This window comes from Schistocerca gregaria, chromosome 2 (assembly GCF_023897955.1).
Source record: "Schistocerca gregaria isolate iqSchGreg1 chromosome 2, iqSchGreg1.2, whole genome shotgun sequence".
Lineage (NCBI taxonomy): Eukaryota > Metazoa > Arthropoda > Insecta > Orthoptera > Acrididae > Schistocerca > Schistocerca gregaria.
Window position 1 is genome coordinate 825,596,908 of NC_064921.1, and position 23,404 is coordinate 825,620,311.

At 40.4% G+C, this 23,404-nt stretch overlaps 1 protein-coding gene across 1 annotated transcript in view; it reads left to right on the plus strand.

Annotated features, from left to right (window-relative positions):
* Positions 1 to 2,103: 2,103 nt before the first annotated feature.
* LOC126335171 (very-long-chain (3R)-3-hydroxyacyl-CoA dehydratase 2) overlaps positions 2,104 to 23,404 on the plus strand; it is a 72,610-nt gene continuing 51,309 nt past the window's right edge. Inside the window, exons 1-2 of the mRNA XM_049998153.1 lie at positions 2,104 to 2,867; positions 2,944 to 3,061. Of these exons, the coding sequence (XP_049854110.1) occupies positions 2,776 to 2,867; positions 2,944 to 3,061 (210 nt within the window). The 5' untranslated portion in view covers positions 2,104 to 2,775. The remainder of the gene's footprint in view (positions 2,868 to 2,943; positions 3,062 to 23,404) is intronic.

Sequence of the window (23,404 nt, forward strand, 5' to 3'; positions counted from 1 at the left end):
CTCTGTCTCAGGCAGCACATAGTGGCCAGAGTAGTGTGCATAGCGGGACGAGTTCTTCACCAGCAGTGAGGCTAAAGTGAACTATTAAGGAAGACCTTGTACTACCACAACTAGCTTAAGTTAGGTAGCTATCTTATTCTGATGAATAAAGAACCCTGTTAATACATGGGCGCCGTTCTGTTATAGAAAGAGGTTACCAGCCACCAAACAACATCCTCTCCTTGCTTCCCATGGTACAAGCGTACAGTGGCAACGAGACGACAGAAAACTGTCAGTTCCGCCATTTGGGACGCACTGAGGAATGTTTTGACATGACGTGATGTGACAGCCAATGTGAAATGGCCTTTAATCTATCAGGAATCTCAAGCCAGAACACACTTTAGTGCTGGAGGGGGGAGGCGAATTCAGCATGGAAACAAGCCCTAAGTTGTGAATAAGCCACATCTCCTCTACATCCTTTCTTCCAGGAATGCTAGTCTGACAGAGCACACAGAAGAACTTATGTGAAGTTAGGAAAGTAAGAGAGAGGTGCTTGCCACAGTAAGGCTTTGAGGCGCTTTTGAGTCATGCCTGGATAGCTCAGTGGATAGAGCATTTGCCTGGATCCCAGTCTGCACACAGTTTTAATCTGCAAAGGCTGAAATGGCCATCGATCGCTTCCAATTGACCCAGCTGGTCTAGAACGCAGAGTTTTGCTTTTTGCTTTGCTGCTGTAGAATGAAAATTTAGTCTGAAAAAAAAGTTTGAAATATTGCTTTTTTGAAAAATTGTCTTATACCAGATTGGAAAGTTTTATTAACGAATTCTGTATAATAACAAATCACCAGCATTACTTTAGAAAAAAAACCACAGTGGTGTATGAACATCTCAACAAAACTTTAAAATCATTAGATAATAAAGAAATTGCTACTGATATTTCTTAAAATCGGTCTAAAGTTTTTGATATTGTCGACCACACGATACTCCTTAGAAAGATACCTAATAAAAGAGGAAGAGAACTGCAAATCAATGGTTAGAATCATATCTGTCAAACAGAGTACAAAAAGTTGAAATGAATTTAAAAAAAAGAATACTGATGTTCATCAGTGTACTGTGCACTCCTCTGAAATTATGTCTGTTACATATGATGTGCTACGAGACTCAACGCTGCGGCCATACTGTTTCTGTTACATATGGATGAAATAGATACGAATCCAACTTCAGGCCATACTAACCAGTTTTTGATGACAAGAATCTCTGGCACACTCCTAAACAACCAAGAGCGATCCAAACTCTGTTACGTTTCTTGGTATACGGCTTGAAGAAAATCTTAAATGAACATACATATCAATTATATCTCTAATAAGGTGTAAACTGTGTGTTATGTTGTAACGGTATTCAGCAAATCAGTCATCAAATTATTCTTTATATAAGCATATTATTCTTACTTTTGCTCCAGATTACCATATGGAATCATATTTTGAGGTAACTCACCCATCTACAAAACGCAAAAAAAGGGTAATACTCGTACGTATAATATGTAATCTGAGATATTATGAATAATGCACGCAACGTTTTAAGAGACTTGGCATTATGACACTGCTATTTGTTTGGATTCATTGTGTTACATCATTCATTAAGATCGACCAATGAAACACAGACAGCTCATAAACATTAAATGAACCTTTTCATATCTATGAAACAAGGCAGCGGGGTGACATTACACATAATTCGGTCCAGAACAACTGGTCTCCAGAAAGGTGTCCTAGATGTAGAGATACAGACCAGTCCAGTTCAATCCCCAACAATCAATCTTTCCTTCTCATCCATCCTGTAAGTCTCTCCTGATTCGGGGTTCTGGGCGACTTTTCCGAACCCTCCCCATTTTCTAAACCTCACCAGCTCTTTTCCTTCGCTCCTTTGTCTTCCCCTTCAACCCTTCTGCCTGAAGAAGGAGCCAGCGGCCCCAAAATCTTGTAAATGTAAATACCTTTATATGTGTGCTTTCATGCCAGCGCTTGGTAAGTAGATTTTTATCTGTCCAATTACATTATATTTTCAAAAATTGATTATTTTTCATTTATACAAATTCATAGATCGATTTTTCTCTATCGATCACACAGGACCTAGTTCATTGCATTATCTTGGTTCGAAATGCCGGTGTGCATTTTGCCAACATTACTCGCAAAATTAACAGATATTTGCTGATAATTTAATATAGAGAAAAACATGTTATCTCTATATCGGATTCGGTTGTACTTGTTTGATAAGTGTCAGCCTGAGGAAAATAAACAATCATTCACACTGTCGTAAATGTACAATTCTGTTGACATTTCCTGTAGATACTGTTTTGGTTTCCGTTGTAATAATGGCTTTAAAGCATAGCATTTTTATGGGTTTCATTCTGACACTTTCAATCTCGCAATAGATGTAGGGCTAATTTATGCAGAGAATTTTCATCGTGCGCAAAGCCGCTTGCATCGTACAATATTTGTTTATGACGCCCAGACTTACGGAGTCTATAAAAGGCGACTGGATTTGAATTCGTACATTGCTGTGTGTTACAGTTATAATAGAAAACCGCTTTAAAGAATAAATACCAGTTAGCACTCATTACCCTGTACCTGTTTATTGTTTGTGTTGGGTCTAGTATTTCGATGGTTGAATATACAGTTTTGTGTTGGCAGCATATTACAATATTGCCAGTCAGCTTTTAAACAAGTTTCCCACTTGGGTTCTTGCATACCTGTTTGTTGACTGAGCAGCAAGTGGGTGGTATTTGAATATCTCAGCGAAATGGCCAAGAAATCACAAACGAACGTGCGTAAAGGGCCCGGAACTCTAGGCACAGCGTATCTTTTCGCATATAACGTTGTCCAGTTCTTGGGGCAAGTATATAATGTGAAACGTACTTTTCATAATCATGAATGAAAATGTTGTTTAAATGTTTATCTCGCGTTCCAGATGGTCGTATATTCTCTTCCTTACTATAAGACATCATTTGCAGCCCTCGAAAAGTGTTATATTGTGGGAAGTTGTTAAACTTCCTATATGCATCTTCCAGAATGCAGCTGCCCTAGAGGTAATAAAGTGATCTTTAAGAGGCAAATTTTCTATCAGCATTCTAATAAGAAAGCATATTTTCTTCATTTTAGTGGGTTGCTGAATCAGCAATACTTTCAGTGTGTAACACTGTGATATTAATGAGTGTGATGGTGTACATGCACTTTTTTCCTTGATTATTGTTCTCTTAGTACATGCTACATTGACTTTAGGGCCTGAACTTTATGTAAATGTTGCCATACAACTAGCATAAATATTAATGTTAATTTTGAGAAAATGTGGAAATGGAAACTAATGGAAGCGGTTGCTGTTCCTAGTATTATGCAATTTATCATAAAAATGTGTAAGGTTTTAGTGGTATTGTTTATGATGGTCTGTAAATCCCAACAAGGAAATACCCTGATGGATGAGCAATGAGGGTGTTTCCTAAACTCAGTGTCTACAAATTATTACCATGTCTTTTGTGCAGTTTAAATTTGTCTATTCATTTTCTTTTGGTGCAGTCTGTAGTTGATGATTGAAATATGATGTTTAAATCAATAATTGTAGAATAATATAGGCCTATGTGTCAGTGTGACCCATTCACAGTTTCAATTGAAAATATTATTCCAAATTTATTGAAATCTCAGTGCCGACTGAGATCTGTGCAGTTACCTTCTGCATAAAAGCAAGGCACATTCGCATTGTCTGTTTTGTACTAATATACCCTTTAAGTTTTATAAGTGTTTCTTTTTTATATTCTCTTTATGTCTTCTGCCGATATCACATATTATGAATCTAATTCCCATAGCAGCAACAAATTTAAGTCAATTACATACAGTTACCTATATATTTAAATTTTCTCAGTGTTGATCTAGTAACCTTTTTTTTCAAGGCACTACACATTCTGGTTAACTAATCTTCAGAGTTCTTAGAAGTCACTGACAAAATTGCATCAACAGAACTTAAAACTGTAATGTCGTCTCCTTGAACTTCAACATCCTTTCTAAATGTCTCTTGGGGTTCCTTTACTGCTTGCTCAGTGTACAGATTTAATAACGTTGGTGGTAGGCTACAGCCCTGTCTGAGTACCATCTCAACTTCTGCCTCCCTTTTGAGTCCTTTCAATCTTACAACTGCTGTATGATTTCTGTATAAGTGGTATATAATCTTCTGTTTCATGCAATTTATCTGTTTTACCTTCGGAATTTCGAAAAGTTTGTTACCATCAACATTGTCAGAATCTTAAAAATAAATAAATCTACAAATGCTATAAATATAGGTCAGCCATTCCTCAGTCTATCTTATAAAATAAGTTGTTTGGTGAAAATATTCTCTCTCATGTTGTTACATCTCTGTAACTGATCATCTCTTTGATATGCTTATTTCCATTATTCTGTAAGTAATTCATGTTAGTATTTTGGACTACAGTGCATTAAACAGATTGTTAGGTAAATAAAACAGAAAGAAACTTCCACATGGGAAAAATATATTAAAAACAAAGATTCCAAGACTAACCAAGCGGGAAAGCGCCGGCAGACAGGCACATGAACAAAACACACACAGAGAATTACGAGCTTTCGCAACTGGCAGTTGCTTCGTCAGGAAAGAGGGAGGGAGAGGGAAAAATGAAAGGATGTGGGTTTTAAGGGAGAGGGTAAGGAGTCATTCCAATCCCGGCAGCGGAAAGACTTCCCTTAGGGGAAAAAAAGGACAGGTGTACACTCGCACACATACACACACACATATCCATCCGCACATACACAGACACCTGTGTCTGTGTATGTGCGGATGGATATGTGTGTGTGTATGTGTGCGAGTGTACACCTGTCCTGTGTCTGTGTATGTGCGGATGGATATGTGTGTGTGTATGTGTGCGAGTGTACACCTGTCCTTTTTTTCCCCTAAGGGAAGTCTTTCCGCTCCCGGGATTGGAATGACTCCTTACCCTCTCCCTTAAAACCCACATCCTTTCATTTTTCCCTCTCCCTCCCTCTTTCCTGACGAAGCAACTGCCAGTTGCGAAAGCTCGTAATTCTGTGTGTGTGTTTTGTTCATGTGCCTGTCTGCCGGCGCTTTCCCGCTTGGTAAGTCTTGGAATCTTTGTTTTTAATATAGATTGTTAGGTAATATTCATACCTGTTAGGTCCTGGCTTGTGTGGGATTGGGTTGAGTACATTTTTCATTAAGTCACAGAGTGTTTTGTGTGTCTCTGTCACATTGATCCACCTCTCAAAAATGACCAGTGTGCATTTTTAAAGCATGACTAATATTATTTTATATTGAGAGCTTATTGTGTTAGTTTCTTCCCTACCATTTTTCATCATTCTCCTCTCAGATTAGACTGGCTTTCCAGCTGTCGCCTTGATAATTAATACAAATACTTCTCCTAAGGCTTCTTTAATTTTCCTTTAAGTGGCATCTGTTGTTGTTGTTGTCTTCAGTCCTGAGACTGGTTTGATGCAGCTCTCCATGCTACTCTATCCTGTGCAAGCTGCTTCATCTCCCAGTACCTACTGCAACCTACATCCTTCTGAATCTGCTTAGTGTACTGATCTCTCGGTCTCCCTCTACGATTTTTACCCTCCACGCTGCCCTCCAATGCTAAATTTGTGATCCCTTGATGCCTCAAAACATGTCCTACCAACCGATCCCTTCTTCTAGTCAAGTTGTGCCACAAACTTCTCTTCTCCCCAATCCTATTCAATACCTCCTCATTAGTTACGTGATCTATCCACCTTATCTTCAGTATTCTTCTGTAGCACCACATTTCGAAAGCTTCTATTCTCTTCTTGTCCAAACTAGTTATTGTCCATGTTTCACTTCCATACATGGCTACACTCCAAACAAATACTTTCAGAAACGACTTCCTGATACATAAATCTATATTTGATGTTAACAAATTTCTCTTCTTCAGAAACGCTTTCCTTGCCATTGCCAGTCTACATTTTATATCCTCTCTACTTCGACCATCATCAGTTATTTTACTTCCTAAATAGCAAAACTCCTTTACTACTTTAAGTGTCTCATTTCCTAATCTAATTCCCTCAGCATCACCCGATTTAATTTGACTACATTCCATTATCCTCGTTTTGCTTTTGTTAATGTTCATCTTATATCCTCCTTTCAAGACACTGTCCATTCCGTTCAACTGCTCTTCCAAGTCCTTTGCCGTCTCTGACAGAATTACAATGTCATCGGCGAACCTCAAAGTTTTTACTTCGTCTCCATGAATTTTAATACCTACTCCAAATTTTTCTTTTGTTTCCTTTACTGCTTGCTCAATATACAGATTGAATAACATTGGGGAGAGGCTACAACCCTGTCTCACTCCTTTCCCAACCACTGCTTCCCTTTCATGCCCCTCGACTCTTATAACTGCCATCTGGTTTCTGTACAAATTATAAATAGCCTTTCGCTCCCTGTATTTTACCCCTGCCACCTTTAGAATTTGAAAAAGAGTATTCCAGTCAACATTGTCAAAAGCTTTCTCTAAGTCTACAAATGCTAGAAACATAGGTTTGCCTTTTCTTAATCTTTCTTCTAAGATAAGTCGTAAGGTCAGTATTGCCTCACGTGTTCCAACATTTCGACGGAATCCAAACAGATCCTCCCCGAGGTCTGCATCTACCAGTTTTTCCATTCGTCTGTAAAGAATTCGCGTTAGTATTTTGCAGCCATGGCTTATTAAACTGATAGTTCGGTAATTTTCACATCTGTCAGCACCTGCTTTCTTTGGGATTGGAATTATTATATTCTTCTTGAAGTCTGAGGGTATTTCGCCTGTCTCATACATCTTGCTCACCAGCTGGTAGAGTTTTGTCATGACTGGCTCTCCCAAGGCCGTCAGTAGTTCTAATGGAATGTTGTCTACTCCTGGGGCCTTGTTTCGACTCAGGTCTTTCAGTGCTCTGTCAAACTCTTCACGCAGTATCGTATCACCCATTTCGTCTTCATCTACATCCTCTTCCATTTCCATAATATTGTCCTCAAGTACATCGCCCTTGTATAAACCTTCTATATACTCCTTCCACCTTTCTGCCTTCCCTTCTTTGCTTAGAACTGGGCTGCCATCTGAGCTCTTGATATTCATACACGTGGTTCTCTTCTCTCCAAAGGTCTCTTTAATTTTCCTGTAGGCAGTATCTTTCTTACCCCTAGTGAGATAAGCTTCTACATCCTTACATTTGTCCTCTAGCCATCCCTGTTTAGCCATTTTGCACTTCCTGTCGATCTCATTTTTGAGACGTCTGCATTCCTTTTTGCCTGCTTCATTTACTGCATTTTTATATTTTCTCCTTTCATCAATTAAATTCAATATTTCTTCTGTTACCCAAGGATTTCTAGCAGCCCTCGTCTTTGTACCTACTTTATCCTCTGCTGCCTTCACTACTACATCCCTCAGAGCTACCCATTCTTCTTCTACTGTATTTCTTTCCCCTATTCCTGTCAATTGTTCCCTTATGCTCTCTCTGAAACTCTGTACAACCTCTGGTTCTTTCAGTTTATCCAGGTCCCATCTCTTTAATTTCTCACATTTTTGCAGTTTCTTCAGTTTTAATCTACAGGTCATAACCAATAGATTGTGGTCAGAGTCCACATCTGCCCCTGGAAATGTCTTAAAACTTAAAACCTGGTTCCTAAATCTCTGTCTTACCATTATATAATCTATCTGATACCTTTTAGTATCTCCAGGGTTCTTCCACGTATACAACCTTCTTTCATGATTCTTAAACCAAGTGTTAGCTATGATTAAGTTGTGTGCTCTGTGCAAAATTCTACTAGGCGGCTTCCTCTTTCATTTCTTAGCCCCAATCCATATTCACCTACTATGTTTCCTTCTCTCCCTTTTCCTACACTCGAATTCCAGTCACCCATTACTATTAAATTTTCGTCTCCCTTCACTATCTGAATATTTTCTTTTATTTCATCATACATTTCTTCAATTTCTTCATCATCTGCAGAGCTAGTTGGCATATAAACTTGTACTACTGTAGTAGGTGTGGGCTTCGTATCTATCTTGGCCACAATAATGCGTTCACTATGCTGTTTGTAGTAGCTTACCCGCATTCCTATTTTCCTATTCATTATTAAACCTACTCCTGCATTACCCCTATATGATTTTGTGTTTATAACCCTGTAGTCACCTGACCAGAAGTCTTGTTCCTCCTGCCACCGGACTTCACTAATTCCCACTATATCTAACTGTAACCTATCCATTTCCCTTTTTAAATTTTCTAACCTACCTGCCCGATTAAGGGATCTGACATTCCACGCTCCGATCCGTAGAACGCCAGTTTTCTTTCTCCTGATAACGACATCCTCCTGAGTAGTCCCCGCCCGGAGATCCGAACGGGGGGACTATTTTACCTCCGGAATATTTTACCCAAGAGGATGCCATCATCATTTAATCATACAGTAAAGCTGCATGTCCTCGGGAAAAATTACGGCTGTAGTTTCCCCTTGCTTTCAGCCGTTCGCAGTACCAGCACAGCAAGGCCGTTTTGGTTAATGTTGCAAGGCCAGATCAGTCAATCATCCAGACTGTTGCCCCTGCAACTACTGAAAAGGCTGCTGCCCCTCTTCAGGAACCACACGTTTGTCTGGCCTCTCAACAGATACCCCTCCGTTGTGGTTGCACCTACGGTACGGCCATCTGTATCGCTGAGGCACGCAAGCCTCCCCACCAACGGCAAGGTCCATGGTTCATGGGGGGGTCTATCTTTCCAATAATCATGCAGCTTCTACAGTTTTTTATTTCATCTCTAGCAGTTCCTGCTTTGGCAGTTAGCATTTTCTGTCAATCTTATTTTTAAATATGTCCAGCTTTAGAGCACTTGTGCCTACTAATGTTTCCAATAAGATTAAATGCATGTTGCCACTACCATTCACAACTTGTTTACAGGTACAGTTGTCTCTGAATTTGGTATTAAAACAACTAGTAAATTTATGTGCAAAGGCTTCCATGACCAGTATTGTCAATTTGAATAAAATCGTTTTGTACATTAAATTGCATAACTGTAAATAATGGTTTTAGTTTTAAAATGAAGCTGCCAAATTCCCAATAGAAGTTTATTGCAACCAGTAAATTGTTTTCCTGGCACATTGGCCAAATGATAAGTTAAAATTAAATCACAAAACATTGTAAAAAATAATAATCAATAATAATATAAATTGTTTACAAAGAACAAACAACCAGCACAGTTTTTATACCTAAAGAATTCTAAGGTTCACTTTTCAGGTACTCCTGAAATTTTGTAATTTCACCAAGTGAGGGGGCAGTTCAGATTCCCTTTGCTGATGCAGATTTAGCTTTCTTGTGCTTTTCTGTATGTGCTGGAATGTTCCCTTTGAAGGTGCATGGCTCATTTCCTTTTCCAATCCAAGCTTCTCTTTCTTCTCTAATAATTGCATTGTCTGTGGGGCATTAAACCCCAATCTTCCTTCCTTTTTTCTCAATAATTTTCAAAGTTCAAAGCTGTAAATAAAAAATAAATTCAATAACATTTCTCTTTTGCTGCTATCATCATCTTCCTTTCAAGAGTTAGACTGTTGTCTGTTTTGAACTCGCAAAAAAATCTTTTTCTAGGTCTTGCAAAACCTCTTTTCTCATTTGGCTTGTGGTTCAGGGTCTTTTGAGGAATTCTAGGGCTTAGTATTAGTATTATTACCCCCCCCCCCCCCATGAACCATGGACCTTGCCGTTGGTGGGGAGGCTTGCGTGCCTCAGCGATACAGATGGCCGTACCATAGGTGCAACCACAACGGAGGGGTATCTGTTGAGAGGCCAGACAAACGTGTGGTTCCTGAAGAGGGGCAGCAGCCTTTTCAGTAGTTGCAGGGGCAACAGTCTGGATGATTGACTGATCTGGCCTTGCAACATTAACCAAAACGGCCTTGCTGTGCTGGTACTGTGAATGGCTGAAAGCAAGGGGAAACTACAGCCGTAATTTTTCCCGAGGACATGCAGCTTTACTGCATGATTAAATGATGATGGCATCCTCTTGGGTAAAATATTCCGGAGGTAAAATAGTCCCCCATTCGGATCTCCGGGCGGGGACTACTCAGGAGGATGTCGTTATCAGGAGAAAGAAAACTGGCGTTCTACGGATCGGAGCGTGGAATGTCAGATCCCTTAATCGGGCAGGTAGGTTAGAAAATTTAAAAAGGGAAATGGATAGGTTAAAGTTAGATATAGTGGGAATTAGTGAAGTTCGGTGGCAGGAGGAACAAGACTTCTGGTCAGGTGATTACAGGGTTATAAACACAAAATCATATAGGGGTAATGCAGGAGTAGGTTTAATAATGAATAGGAAAATAGGAATGCGGGTAAGCTACTTCAAACAGCATAGTGAACGCATTATTGTGGCCAAGATAGATACGAAGCCCACACCTACTACAGTAGTACAAGTTTATATGCCAACTAGCTCTGCAGATGACGAAGAAATTGAAGAAATGTATGATGAGATAAAAGAAATTATTCAGGTAGTGAAGGGAGACGAAAATTTGATAGTCATGGGTGACTGGAATTCGGCAGTAGGAAAAGGGAGAGAAGGAAACATAGTAGGTGAATATGGATTGGGGCTAAGAAATGAAAGAGGAAGCCGCCTAGTAGAATTTTGCACAGAGCACAACTTAATCATAGCTAACACTTGGTTTAAGAATCATGAAAGAAGGTTGTATACGTGGAAGAACCCTGGAGATACTAAAAGGTATCAAATAGATTATATAATGGTAAGACAGAGATTTAGGAACCAGGTTTTGAGTTGTAAGACATTTCCAGGGGCAGATGTGGACTCGGACCACAATCTATTGGTTATGACCTGTAGATTAAAACTGAAGAAACTGCAAAACTGTGGGAAATTAAGGAGATGGGACCTGGATAAACTGAAAGAACCAGAGGTTGTACAGAGTTTCAGGGAGAGCATAAGGGGTCAATTGACAGGAATAGGGGAAAGAAATACAGTAGAAGAAGAATGGGTAGCTCTGAGGGATGAAGTAGTGAAGGCAGCAGAGGATAAAGTAGGTAAAAAGACGAGGGCTGCTAGAAATCCTTGGGTAACAGAAGAAATATTGAATTTAATTGATGAAAGGAGAAAATATAAAAATGCAGTAAATGAAGCAGGCAAAAAGGAATGCAGACGTCTCAAAAATGAGATCGACAGGAAGTGCAAAATGGCTAAACAGGGATGGCTAGAGGACAAATGTAAGGATGTAGAAGCTTATCTCTCTAGGGGTAAGATAGATACTGCCTACAGGAAAATTAAAGAGATCTTTGGAGAGAAGAGAACCACGTGTTGAATATCAAGAGCTCAGATGGCAACCCAGTTCTAAGCAAAGAAGGGAAGGCAGAAAGGTGGAAGAAGTATATAGAAGGTTTATACAAGGGTGATATACTTGAGCACAATATTATGGAAATGGAAGAGGATGTAGATGAAGACGGAATGGGAGATACGATACTGCGTGAAGAGTTTGACAGAGCACTGAAAGACCTGAGTTGAAACAAGGCCCCAGGAGTAGACAACATTCCATTAGAACTACTGACGGCCTTGGGAGAGCCAGTCATGACAAAACTCTACCAGCTGGTGAGCAAGATGTATGAGACAGGTGAAATACCCTCAGACTTCAAGAAGAATATAATAATTCCAATCCCAAAGAAAGCAGGTGCTGACAGATGTGAAAATTACCGAACTATCAGTTTAATAAGTCACAGCTGCAAAATACTAACGCGAATTCTTTACAGAAGAATGGAAAAACTGGTAGATGCGGACCTCGGGGAGGATCTGTTTGGATTCCGTCGAAATGTTGGAACACATGAGGCAATACTGACCTTACGACTTATCTTAGAAGAAAGATTAAGAAAAGGCAAACCTACGTTTGTAGCATTTGTAGACTTAGAGAAAGCTTTGGACAATGTTGACTGGAATACTCTTTTTCAAATTCTAAAGGTGGCAGGGGTAAAATACAGGGAGCGAAAGGCTATTTACAATTTGTACAGAAACCAGATGGCAGTCATAAAAGTCGAAGGGCAGGAAAGGGAAGCAGTGGTTGGGAAAGGAGTGAGGCAGGGTTGTAGCCTCTCCCCGATGTTATTCAATCTGTATATTGAGCAAGCAGTAAAGGAAACAAAAGAAAAATTTGGAGTAGGTATTAAAATTCATGGAGACGAAGTAAAAACTTTGAGGTTCGCCGATGACATTGTAATTCTGTCAGAGACGGCAAAGGACTTGGAAGAGCAGTTGAACGGAATGGACAGTGTCTTGAAAGGAGGATATAAGATGAACATCAACAAAAGCAAAACGAGGATAATGGAATGTAGTCAAATTAAATCAGGTGATGCTGAGGGAATTAGATTAGGAAATGAGACACTTAAAGTAGTAAAGGAGTTTTGCTATTTAGGAAGTAAAATAACTGATGATGGTCGAAGTAGAGAGGATATAAAATGTAGACTAGCAATGGCAAGGAAAGCGTTTCTGAAGAAGAGAAATTTGTTAACATCAAATATAGATTTATGTATCAGGAAGTCGTTTCTGAAAGTATTTGTTTGGAGTGTAGCCATGTATGGAAGTGAAACATGGACAATAACTAGTTTGGACAAGAAGAGAATAGAAGCTTTCGAAATGTGGTGCTACAGAAGAATACTGAAGATAAGGTGGATAGATCACGTAACTAATGAGGAGGTATTGAATAGGATTGGGGAGAAGAGAAGTTTGTGGCACAACTTGACTAGAAGAAGGGATCGGTTGGTAGGACATGTTTTGAGGCATCAAGGGATCACAAATTTAGTGTTGGAGGGCAGCGTGGAGGGTAAAAATCGTAGAGGGAGACGAGAGATGAGTACACTAAGCAGATTCAGAAGGATGTAGGTTGCAGTAGGTACTGGGAGATGAAGCAGCTTGCACAGGATAGAGTAGCATGGAGAGCTGCATCAAACCAGTCTCAAGACTGAAGACAACAACAACAACAACAACAGTATTATTATGAGGTGGTGTTCCCAATTTTCATGGTATTTTTGAATTTTTTCATTCATGATGAAAATGTATTTAATTCTGTTCTAATATCTTTGTTTCTAATCATATCTCTTCTTGTGCAGCCCTTTGATAATATATGAACCACCATTACTTTATAGAATTTCATGATGGTTTCTTTTTGTACTTTATGGCCCAATATTCCACTAATGGTACCACAGACTGCTTGGAATTTATGTATTTTATTTTCTGTATCATGGTCCAAATCAAAACTTATGTTGTTGTGGTCTTCAGTCCTGACACTGGTTTGATGCAGCTCTCCATGCTACTCTATCCTGTGCAAGCTTCTTCATCTCCCAGTACTTACTGCAACCTACATCTTTCTGAATCTGCTGGGTGTATTCATCTCTTGGTCTCCCTCTACGATTTTTACCCTCCACGCTGCCCTCCAATGCGAAATTAGTGATCCCTTGATGCCTCAGAACATGTCCTACCAACCAATCCCTTCTTCTAGTCAAGTTGTGCCACAAACTCCTCTTCTCCCCAATTCTATTCAGTACCTCCTCATTAGTTATGTGATCTACCCATCTAATCTTCAGCATTCTTCTATAGCACCACATTTTGAAAGCTTCTAATCTCTTCTTGTCCAAACTATTTATCGTCCATGTTTCACTTCCATACATGGCTACACTCCATACAAATACATTCAGAAATGACTTCCTGACACTTAAATCTATACTCGATGTTAACAAATTTCTCTTCTTCAGAAATGCTTACCTTGTCATTGCCAGTCTACATTTTATATCCTCTCTACAATCATCAGTTATTTTGCTCCCCAAATAGTAAAACTCCTTTACTACTTTAAGTGTCTCATTCCCTAATCTAATTCCTTCAGCATCACCCGATTTAATTCAACTACATTCCATTATCCTCATGTTGCTTTTATTGAAGTTAATCTTATATCCTTCTTTCAAGACACTGTTCATTCTGTTCAACTGCTCTTCCAAGTCCTTTGCTGTCTCTGACAGAATTACAATGTCATCGGCGAAGCTCAAAGATTTTATTTCTTCTCCATGGATTTTAACACCTACTCCGAATTTTTCTTTTGTTTCCTTTATTGCTTGCTCAATACACAGATTGAATAACATCAGGGAGACGCTACAACCCTGTCTCACTCCCTTCCCAACCACTGCTTCCCTTTCATGCCCCTCGACTCTTGTAACTGCCATCTGTTTTCTGTACAAATTGTCAATAGCCTTTCGCTCCCTGTGCTGATATTGCTTTATCATGTAAATATGCTCAATGTCCTCCACAGTGATCACTCAACAACTGAAGCTGTTTACGTGTCTCACCTTACCAGGCCTGGTAACAATACTCAACATGAGCAGCTCTAATGCACTTTGGTGTCTGTTCTTCCTGTCAAAGAGCATTTTAACTCTAATCAATGTAAATGTATATCTCTGTCAGTGGGGTGTACGTGTATGAATTACATTGTCATCTGATCATGTCTCCAGATTGCTTCACATTTTTTGTCAGGCACTAAGTTAACTTTAGGAAGAGATACTACAAAGACTTGTACTAAGCCAAACATAGGGCAGTTCACTCAGTGACAGGTGTGGTTTGTATCCTGAAACACTGTGTGCCAGTTACATACAATATCTTAGGTAAGCCTGGATACATTTGTATGTCAGGAAACATAGTACCTCAAATCAATAAAGGTCAATGTTTCAACAGAGATTCATCTGTAAGGGTCTACTTAAATAAGGTGCATGATACTCCTGTAAAATAAAAATTTGTCAACAAAACTAACTACACCATTATAATCATGTAAACATAAAAACTCTGTGAATAATAAGACCCAGAGTAACATAGGTTGTGAAGTAAGTTTGATATCTACCAGATAATTGCTTACTGAAAGTGAATTGCAGTAAGAACGAAAATTAGCTTTTATTTACTGTAGGAGACGGAGAGAACAAGTGTATGCTCCACGTCATTACATTTCAGATAGTGAGAAAAGTTCTACTGAACAGCCATTGGAAATGATAAGTTTAGAACCTTCTCTGAATATGTTCACATAGTGTGTCACGAGAAAGGAACATTTACACCAGACCATGATAGTTCTCCTGCTTATTGCAAGTTGTCACCTCAACCAAATGGGCCATCCAAACTCTTAAGTCTAACCCTAAAATTCAGTGTTGTTTCTGTTTTTACCCAATTTTTGGGAATAAAGAGTCAGAAATTCTCCTATTGGGAATAGGACAAGCCGTGTAATGGACATGTAGAACTAGGTCTTCCACTGCCATAGGGATAACAAGTGATAGTGAAACTGAAAGTTTGGGCTGGTCCTGCAGATAAGCTAGAAAAGCTCAGTTGCTTTAGATGACTGTTGATAAGCAGGAGATTTGATTAAGAATTGTTGTCTGCCTTAGATTTTTATGCATACCCGTGCATTCATAATGTTACAGGTTTAGTGTTTCTAAATGGATTTCACTCACCATTTCAGCTCATTGCACTTCATTAAGTTCATCCTTGTTATCAACAAGTTTCCAGGTGGTACAGCAAGTTGTTTAAATTTTCTGCACAATATTTTGACAACTGACCTAGGTGTCATCTTAAAGTGCTGCGAGTTTTGCTGTTATGTGTATTCACTGCATGGACACCAGTATGGCAGTGAACTGTTGTTGGGACTCATGCTGCTATTTACAGCCAAATGACTTATTATTCCCCCCCCCCCCCCCCCCCCCCCCTCCTCCGGTCCTAGAGTTTACACTGATATTCTCGTGACAGGAATAATAAATTGTGTTGTGCTACCCGTACTTAATAAGTGCTCAATCACATGCTGAGAATAAACTTCAACACTTTTAAAAATGCAAAATAACAGAAGGGAAAGAATCAGATGCTATAGGTGATGTGCTAATGTAAGCAAGTAGAGAACAGAATAAATATAAGGTAAATGAGTTAAACTTCAAGGTGTAAGTAATAAACATTAACACAGTGCTCCAAACAGCAGATACAAACTTGGCAATTTGAGCCATTCATCTGTCTCCTCAGTCATGCAACCCACATCACTACTGCATCTCTGGACAGTGCGAATGGAGGTAATGCGTGCGACCATAGCAGTTGACATGTGTAGCCCCCTTGGTGAAAGCAGAACATGGAGCGTCTTTTCTGAGCCAGGCCAGGAAGCGGATATGTAGTCCAGAGTAGGTGGTGCATGTAGGTTCTGCAGCAACTTGTTGTGGCAGCAGGGCTGGAGGTCAGGGTCGTATGTGCCTGCTTTGCAGCACTCGACCACAACATAGGTGCCTTCTTGAAAATGTAAGCAGGCTTCACTCTGTTAAAAGACAGGTGGCTTGTTTTCCATTCACAACAACCATTGTGTGTGTGTGTGTGTGTGTGTGTGTGTGTGTGTGTGTGGGTGTGTGTGTGTACATGCATGACATGGGTAGTGACATGGGTAGTTCCAGTACAGTGTGTTTTTAGTCATGACTTGATGCACTATGTACATAACATGTGTGGAAAGCCGTCATGTTCGTTGTCCACAAAAGTTGTTGGATAATCATGCCAGGAGGCCTTTTTAGGTTTAATGCAGTTTACATGTTCCTGTAACTTGCAAAGAAACTCGTTGATCATCCGTTTCTGTCAGTAGGCTGGCATCAACTAAGTCCCCTAGCAGGTGCACCACATCAAGATGAATGTCGGTGAAATGTGAAGCAGCATCCGGGAACCTTTCGATTGGGGAATGAACCTGTAAGGTGATTTTGTAAAGTTAGCAACACTGGCAAGTTCTTGTCCAGTCATAGCAGTATCTGTCCCTGACCACAAGGATAGCTTAGATACTAGCTTGAATGATGACCGGACTCCAGGGTGACAAAAATTATGTAAGGCTTCGAACAATGGCCAACAAAATGCAACGGAGATGAAAGGGCGTGATCTGCCACTTGACACCTCACAGTACAATTTTGTATTCTTGCCAGGCATGTTGTCCAGGTGTAGTTTAACTGTTACCAGGGTCATTGCGCAATATGGTGAGCACTGCACACTGTGAGTGGAAATGAGAATTCAAACTTACCAGAGTAATCTCCACAAAATGTATTGTTATAACATTAAGTTGAACAAATATATTTCAAGGACGACACAATAATGTAAGTCACAGATCAAGTAAACAAAGTAAGACATGTGTACACGGTAACAGTCAAATCAGCACTGAGTCCAAGTCTAGAGGCCGCTGGTTGGCTGGCCGCTTAGGTGGCACGGCTGCTGCATGGCTGGCAGACAGCGCCGCATGCAGAGGATGTGTGTAACTGCACGGCGGCACTTTGAAAGATCGGCGAGTCACAACATGTATGATGTTTGTCTCGATACTGTCCTTTTCCTTTAGGCACTGTACCTATATCTCACATACAGGTTTATACTATGAAAGCACTTCCTCCTTCCATTTTGGTAGGTATGCCCCTTTAAACAAATTCCTAATATACTGTGGTGCAGGTCAGTCCCCTTCCCCCCTGCCTGCACAGTAAAGGTCAACCTTTCTTGGGTCTGCCTACCTTCCCTTTTCCAACCAATGAATGCTGGGTGTGCCTTCCTTATCCTTCCCGAGTAGGCTTCAGAGTCCATTGCCCTAGCATACATCTTTATGTACCCTATAATACGAATACCTCTTAGAAAAATGAATATCCGACTTCACTCCTTACACTCGCTGCTCAGTACTTTCTTTAACTCTTTAGAGTCCTCCATTACTCTTCCAGCCCTATGTTCCCAATAGACACCACACTTTATATAATCTCCAACACCTTCAACCTATTACCCGGAACCTATCCTCCTATATAAAAGTTACCAACCATTACCTCTACTGACTCTCCAGAGTTCCTGCCCCTTTACAATACTGTGCCCTGCTCGCCACTATTGATGCCACATCCCTGTACACTAACATTCCTAATGCTCATGGCCTTACTGCTATAGAACACTACCTTTCCAGATGCCCTATGGATTCCAAACCAACAACCTCCTTCCTAGTCTCCATGACCAACTATATCCTCACCCACGATTTCTTCTCCTTTGAAGGCATTACCTACAAAAAAATCCATGGTACGGCTATGGGGACCCACATGGCACCATCCTATGCTAACCTATTAATGGGCCATCTAGAGGAATCCTTCCTAAAAACCAAGAATCCTAAACCCTCACCTGGTTCAGATTCATTGATGACATCTTTGCTATCTGGATTGAAGGTGAGGACACCTTATTCACATTCCTCCAGAACCTCAACAACTTCTCCCCCATTTGCTTCACCTGGTCCTACTCAACCCAATAAGCCACCTTCCTAGATGTTGACCTCTACCTCAGAGATGGCTACCTCCGTTCATATCAAACCTACTAACCACCAGCAATATCTCCACTTCGACAGCTGCCACCCATTCCATATCAAGAAGTCCCTTCCATACAGTCTAGCCACCCGTGGTCGTCGCATCTGCAGTGACGAGCAGTCCCTCTCTAAATATACTGAGGGTCTAACTGAAGCCTTAACTGACCGTAATTATATTCACATCCTTGTACAAAAACAAATCTCTCGTGCCTTATCTTTCCAGTCTCCTATCACCTTCCAATGTCCCACAGTCCGGCCACAGAGGAGCATTCCCCTCATAACTCAGTACCATCTAGGACTGGAGCAACTGAATTACATTCTCTGCCAGGGTTTCGATTACCTCTCGTCATGCCTTGAAACGAGAAATGTCCTACCCACTATCCTTCCCACCCCTTCTACCGTGGTATTCTGCCATCCACCGAACCTACACAATATACTCATCCATCCTTACACAACCCCTGCACCCAATCCCTTACCTCATGGCTCATATCCTTGTAATAGACCTAGATTCAAGACCTGTCCCATACATCCTCCTACCACCACCTACTCCAGTCGCTCATTAACATCACCTATGCCATCAAAGCCAGGGCTACCTGTGAAAACAGTCTTGTGATTTACAAGCTAAGCTGCAACCACTGTGCTGTATTCTGTGTAGGCATGACAACCAACAAGCTGTCTTTCTGCATGAACGGCCACCGACAAACTGTGGCCAAAAAACAAGTGGACCACCCTGTTGCTGAACACACTGCTGAACATGATATCCCTCATCTCAATGACTGCTTCACAGCCTGTGCCATATGGATCCTTCCGACCAACACCAGTTTTACTGAATTGCACAGGTGGGAACTTTCCCTGCAATACATCCTACATTCCTGTAACCCTCCTGGCCTCAACCTTCATTAGTCACTGTCCTCATTCATCCAGCCCCCTCCCTGTTCCCATTCCAGCACTACACAGCTGTCACCTCACCACCACATCCAGTGTTTTAATTTCTTCTTTTTATTTCTCTCCTTTCAACTACTTACCCCCTTCCCCTACCGTCCGTTTAAACTGCAACACTTCACTGACCGCCACTCCAACCATACTGCCCCTCCCCCTCCCCACCCCAGCCTCCTCCTTACCCCTACCCAGTCGCCACTCCTATCTGCTGCTGTTCAAAGTGTGGTTTCAGGTCTCTGAGACTGCAGACTTGTGGGCAAGTTGTGTTTGCTCGTGTGTGTGTGTGTGTGTGTGTGTGTGTGTGTGTGTGTGAGTAGAGAAAGGCCTTAATGGCCGAAAGGTATAATTGTGTGAATCCTTTTGTTGGGCCAATTGCTACTCAGCATCTCTGCTATATGGTGAGTAGCAACTTTCCTTCTCTGGTATTGTTACATTCCCTCCCATGTGCATAAACTAGTGTAATATCATCATCATTACCATAAATACTCTTAGCTACATATATAAATATATCCCTGTACATACCTTTACGTGATGTGGAACCGTCACCTCACATAACCAGGTGCACTTACCTATCACTGTGCACACTTTTCTCCCTGTAATACATGACAGTTCCCACATTATCTTAAACTGTACTCTTCCTGTTTATGTCTTTGTGTTTCATTGTGTATATGTATATGGGTAGTTGTGTAGCCTGACTCTTTGGCCAGCTTATAGAAAATAAGTTGAAGGTTATTGAAAACCACGGAAATTGAGAAGACTTCAACGATAGTAGTGTATGCATATGGACAGAGGGAAAGATAGACTGGTACTCAAAAGAGACTTAAGAAAGGAAAAAGTAGAAATGATTGCTATGATCGAAACATAGAAAGAAGGTAGCCCCAAAGGCAGGAAACCCTTCCCATGCCTCTTCCCCAGTATCCCCACTTCGCCGGGACTGGAGTGAGAAGCCGGAGGAGGTATGATGTTAAACATCTCATGCAGAACGGACATTCTCACCTTCACCTTTGAAGTCCCTGACGATAGGTCTTAGCAGCTCCTATGGAATGGCAATGGTGACGAATCTCACTCTTGTCTGTGAAGGTCGTTTGAAAGGCATGGTGTGTGTGTGTGTGTGTGTGTGTGTGTGTGTGCGCGTGCCTATCCTTTTTTCCCCCTAAGGTAAGTCTTTCCGCTCCTGGGATTGGAATGACTCCTTACCCTCTCCCTTAAAACCCACATCCTTTCATCTTTTCTTCTCCTTCCCTCTTTCCTGATGAAGCAGCCGCCGGTTGCGAAAGCTCGAAATTTTGTGTGTGTGTTTTTTTATTGTGCCTATCTACCGGCGCTTTCCTGTCTGGTAAGTCATGGAATCTTTGTTTTTAATATAAATATATAGTTATTCATATTACATTGTATCCTCCAATCGTTTAGGTCCAAATCAGATCTAACTATACATTGGTTGGCTAGGCAAAAATATGACCTAACTATATGTGGATTCGAGATCCTTGATGACTACAGTGGAGGATGCTGTCAACTCACTTTTATATCAAGACTAGAGCGTAGCATGCTGCCAATTCACTTTTACCTCAAGACTAGAGCGGAGCATGCATTTGACTTACATATTACGAGGCATTACCAAATGCCTCAGTCTTGACTCGATAAAACAACAAATCCATCAAGGTGATTATATAACTGGGGATCCTAGCACCCTTAAAACAAGTAAGACTGTATATAATGACAAGATCACTTACTGCTACCTCCACTAGAAGCAGTATGACCTTGATATCAGCGATTGATTTGCTGCAACTCTTGCTTGTCTGCCACATCAAGACGAGTATGCTGAAGTACTAAACTATAGGACAGTATAAGAGGATGAGAACAGAATACAGGATAGTATAAGACTTGAAGAGAATTCGGTGTGGGAAAGCGAATATGGAAGTAACACCGAACCCAACTCAGGATCCGACGGTCATTACTCCGCCCATTAACACAGAATGTTAACGTCCCTGTGGAATAATGTGACTATGCCCGGATCCCATGGATCTGCTCTTAACCTCACGTGAGCAAATGCAGACCAGCACTTCTCATTGCATTTTGCGCGAAAGTCTCCCCTCAATAAAACAATTACCTCTTTACTAGTCAACACTACATTCTGTGAAGCTACTCCTTTCTCTGCTTTATTCTGCATAAGTTTAAATTCCGTTCACAAATCGTCTATGCCTTTTTTAGTATCATCAAGTTCCGATACTGAACATGGTGGAACATTGTCTGTGGTTACCCTTTTGACAACTTTCCGGTCGATTAATTCTTCTACCTGTTCCTCCAGACTGTTTATATTAATGGTGCCTGAGGTTGCTAGCTTTTCATTAAAATATCTCTCTACCATACTTACACTAGTGTTGACCCCTGCAATTTGCGAATGGACAATAAGGATCAGTTTTGTCTTGTCTTTCAATGGTATCTTTCAAAATATCTAATCTCTATTTCACTCTGTCAAATGTAACATTACACACACTTTTAAATGACCCTAACTTCTCATTAAATTCAGACTCTATACTGGTACACTTGTCCTCAATATCACATCCTAATTTCTGGGTCAGCTTCTGGAATTGATCATCCTGATTTTTGTTAAAGTCCGTAAACATTTGATTCTTTTGTACAGTTAAAGAATTACTTAATTTGTTCTTTAAATCTACTAGTAAATTTTCCACTTTATTATTTAACACCTCAAATTTAGAATTTAAAGCTTCACCCTGTACTTCTAGTTTTTAAAAGCTTCACCCTGTGCTTGTAGTTTTTCATTTAAAGAAACATTTTGATCACTTATTACGTTCCTCAAAGAGGAAATTTGAACAGTTGAAGTTACACTCTGCACTTCTGACTTTTCACTTAAAGTAGTACTTATTTCATTTCTCAAAGAGTCAATTTGAGCTGTGGTGGCTACACTTTGCCCATCTATTTTTTCACTTAACAAAGCATTCTGAGCATCTAATTTAGTATTTAACTGAAGTTTTAGTCCTTTAATTAAATTAACTACTTCAGTCCAGTCTGGCGTGACTTTAGTCACTGTCATCGCCATGGCTAGTTCTACAGTTTCTGTAGGTTGTTGTTCTTTCTCCATAGTCCTAATTTTTTTTTTTTTTTTTGATCTTGTGATCATTAAAAAGAATCACCTCTCCGAATAATGACCACCCTAGTTTACATTCAAATAGTTATTATCTTGAGCTTAGCTGGCATAGGTTTTTAGGCTGCATTGGTGAGGTATAGAAACAGTACCGATTAACTGCACGGGCGCCGGCAGTGTCAAAGGGCACGAAGTCAGCAACCAGCAGTGATGGCGGGTTATTGCGACTGGCTGGTTACTGCGTCAGTGTCAGCTGGTTACTGCATGTGTGAGGATTGCTTCCTCCCCACAACCAAATCTTCTTAATCGAATCTTGCAGACCAATTTTTTTGTCTCGTCATTAGATGTTGCTATGGAAACTCTCAACTTTTTCTCATTTCAGTCTTCTTCAAAAATATTCCTCCTTTTTGTGGCCTGCTCAGTTTGGTTGCCACGTTCTGGTGGTTTCGACATGACGATCTGCTTTGGCAGTTAATCAATCAATTACGCAACAGGTATTGTACACTTCAAGTGGACAAAGCAACTATACACACTGAGATTCTCTCAGTCCTTTGACACATGAATATTGACATTTAGTAAGTTCCCGTATATCTTCTTAACATCAGAAACTATTACGTACATTTTCAATAAATGAAGTTTCGGAATTATCTGAAGTTTAACATGACAACTGTCCGGATCTTACAAAAGTAAGAGAATGAATGAATAAGTAATTGTGTCTTCTCTTCTTTCAACAATGTTCAAATTTTCACACAATAATGTATGTCATCGCACTGTCTCGGTTACTCCTTGTGCTGGTGCTTCTTAGGCGGGCTCGGCGACTACCTGCCTGTACTGATCATCAATCCAATACACGTCCGTCCTGCACACACATAATTGTGGTGCAGTAGACACAGTTCTACTTTACCACACTCATCTCTAAAATAATGTGTGTTTGAGACGGTGGAAATATGAGGGTCTCTAGAATTTACCCTGACATTCTCGAGGCACTACAGATTGTCATGTTGTTTG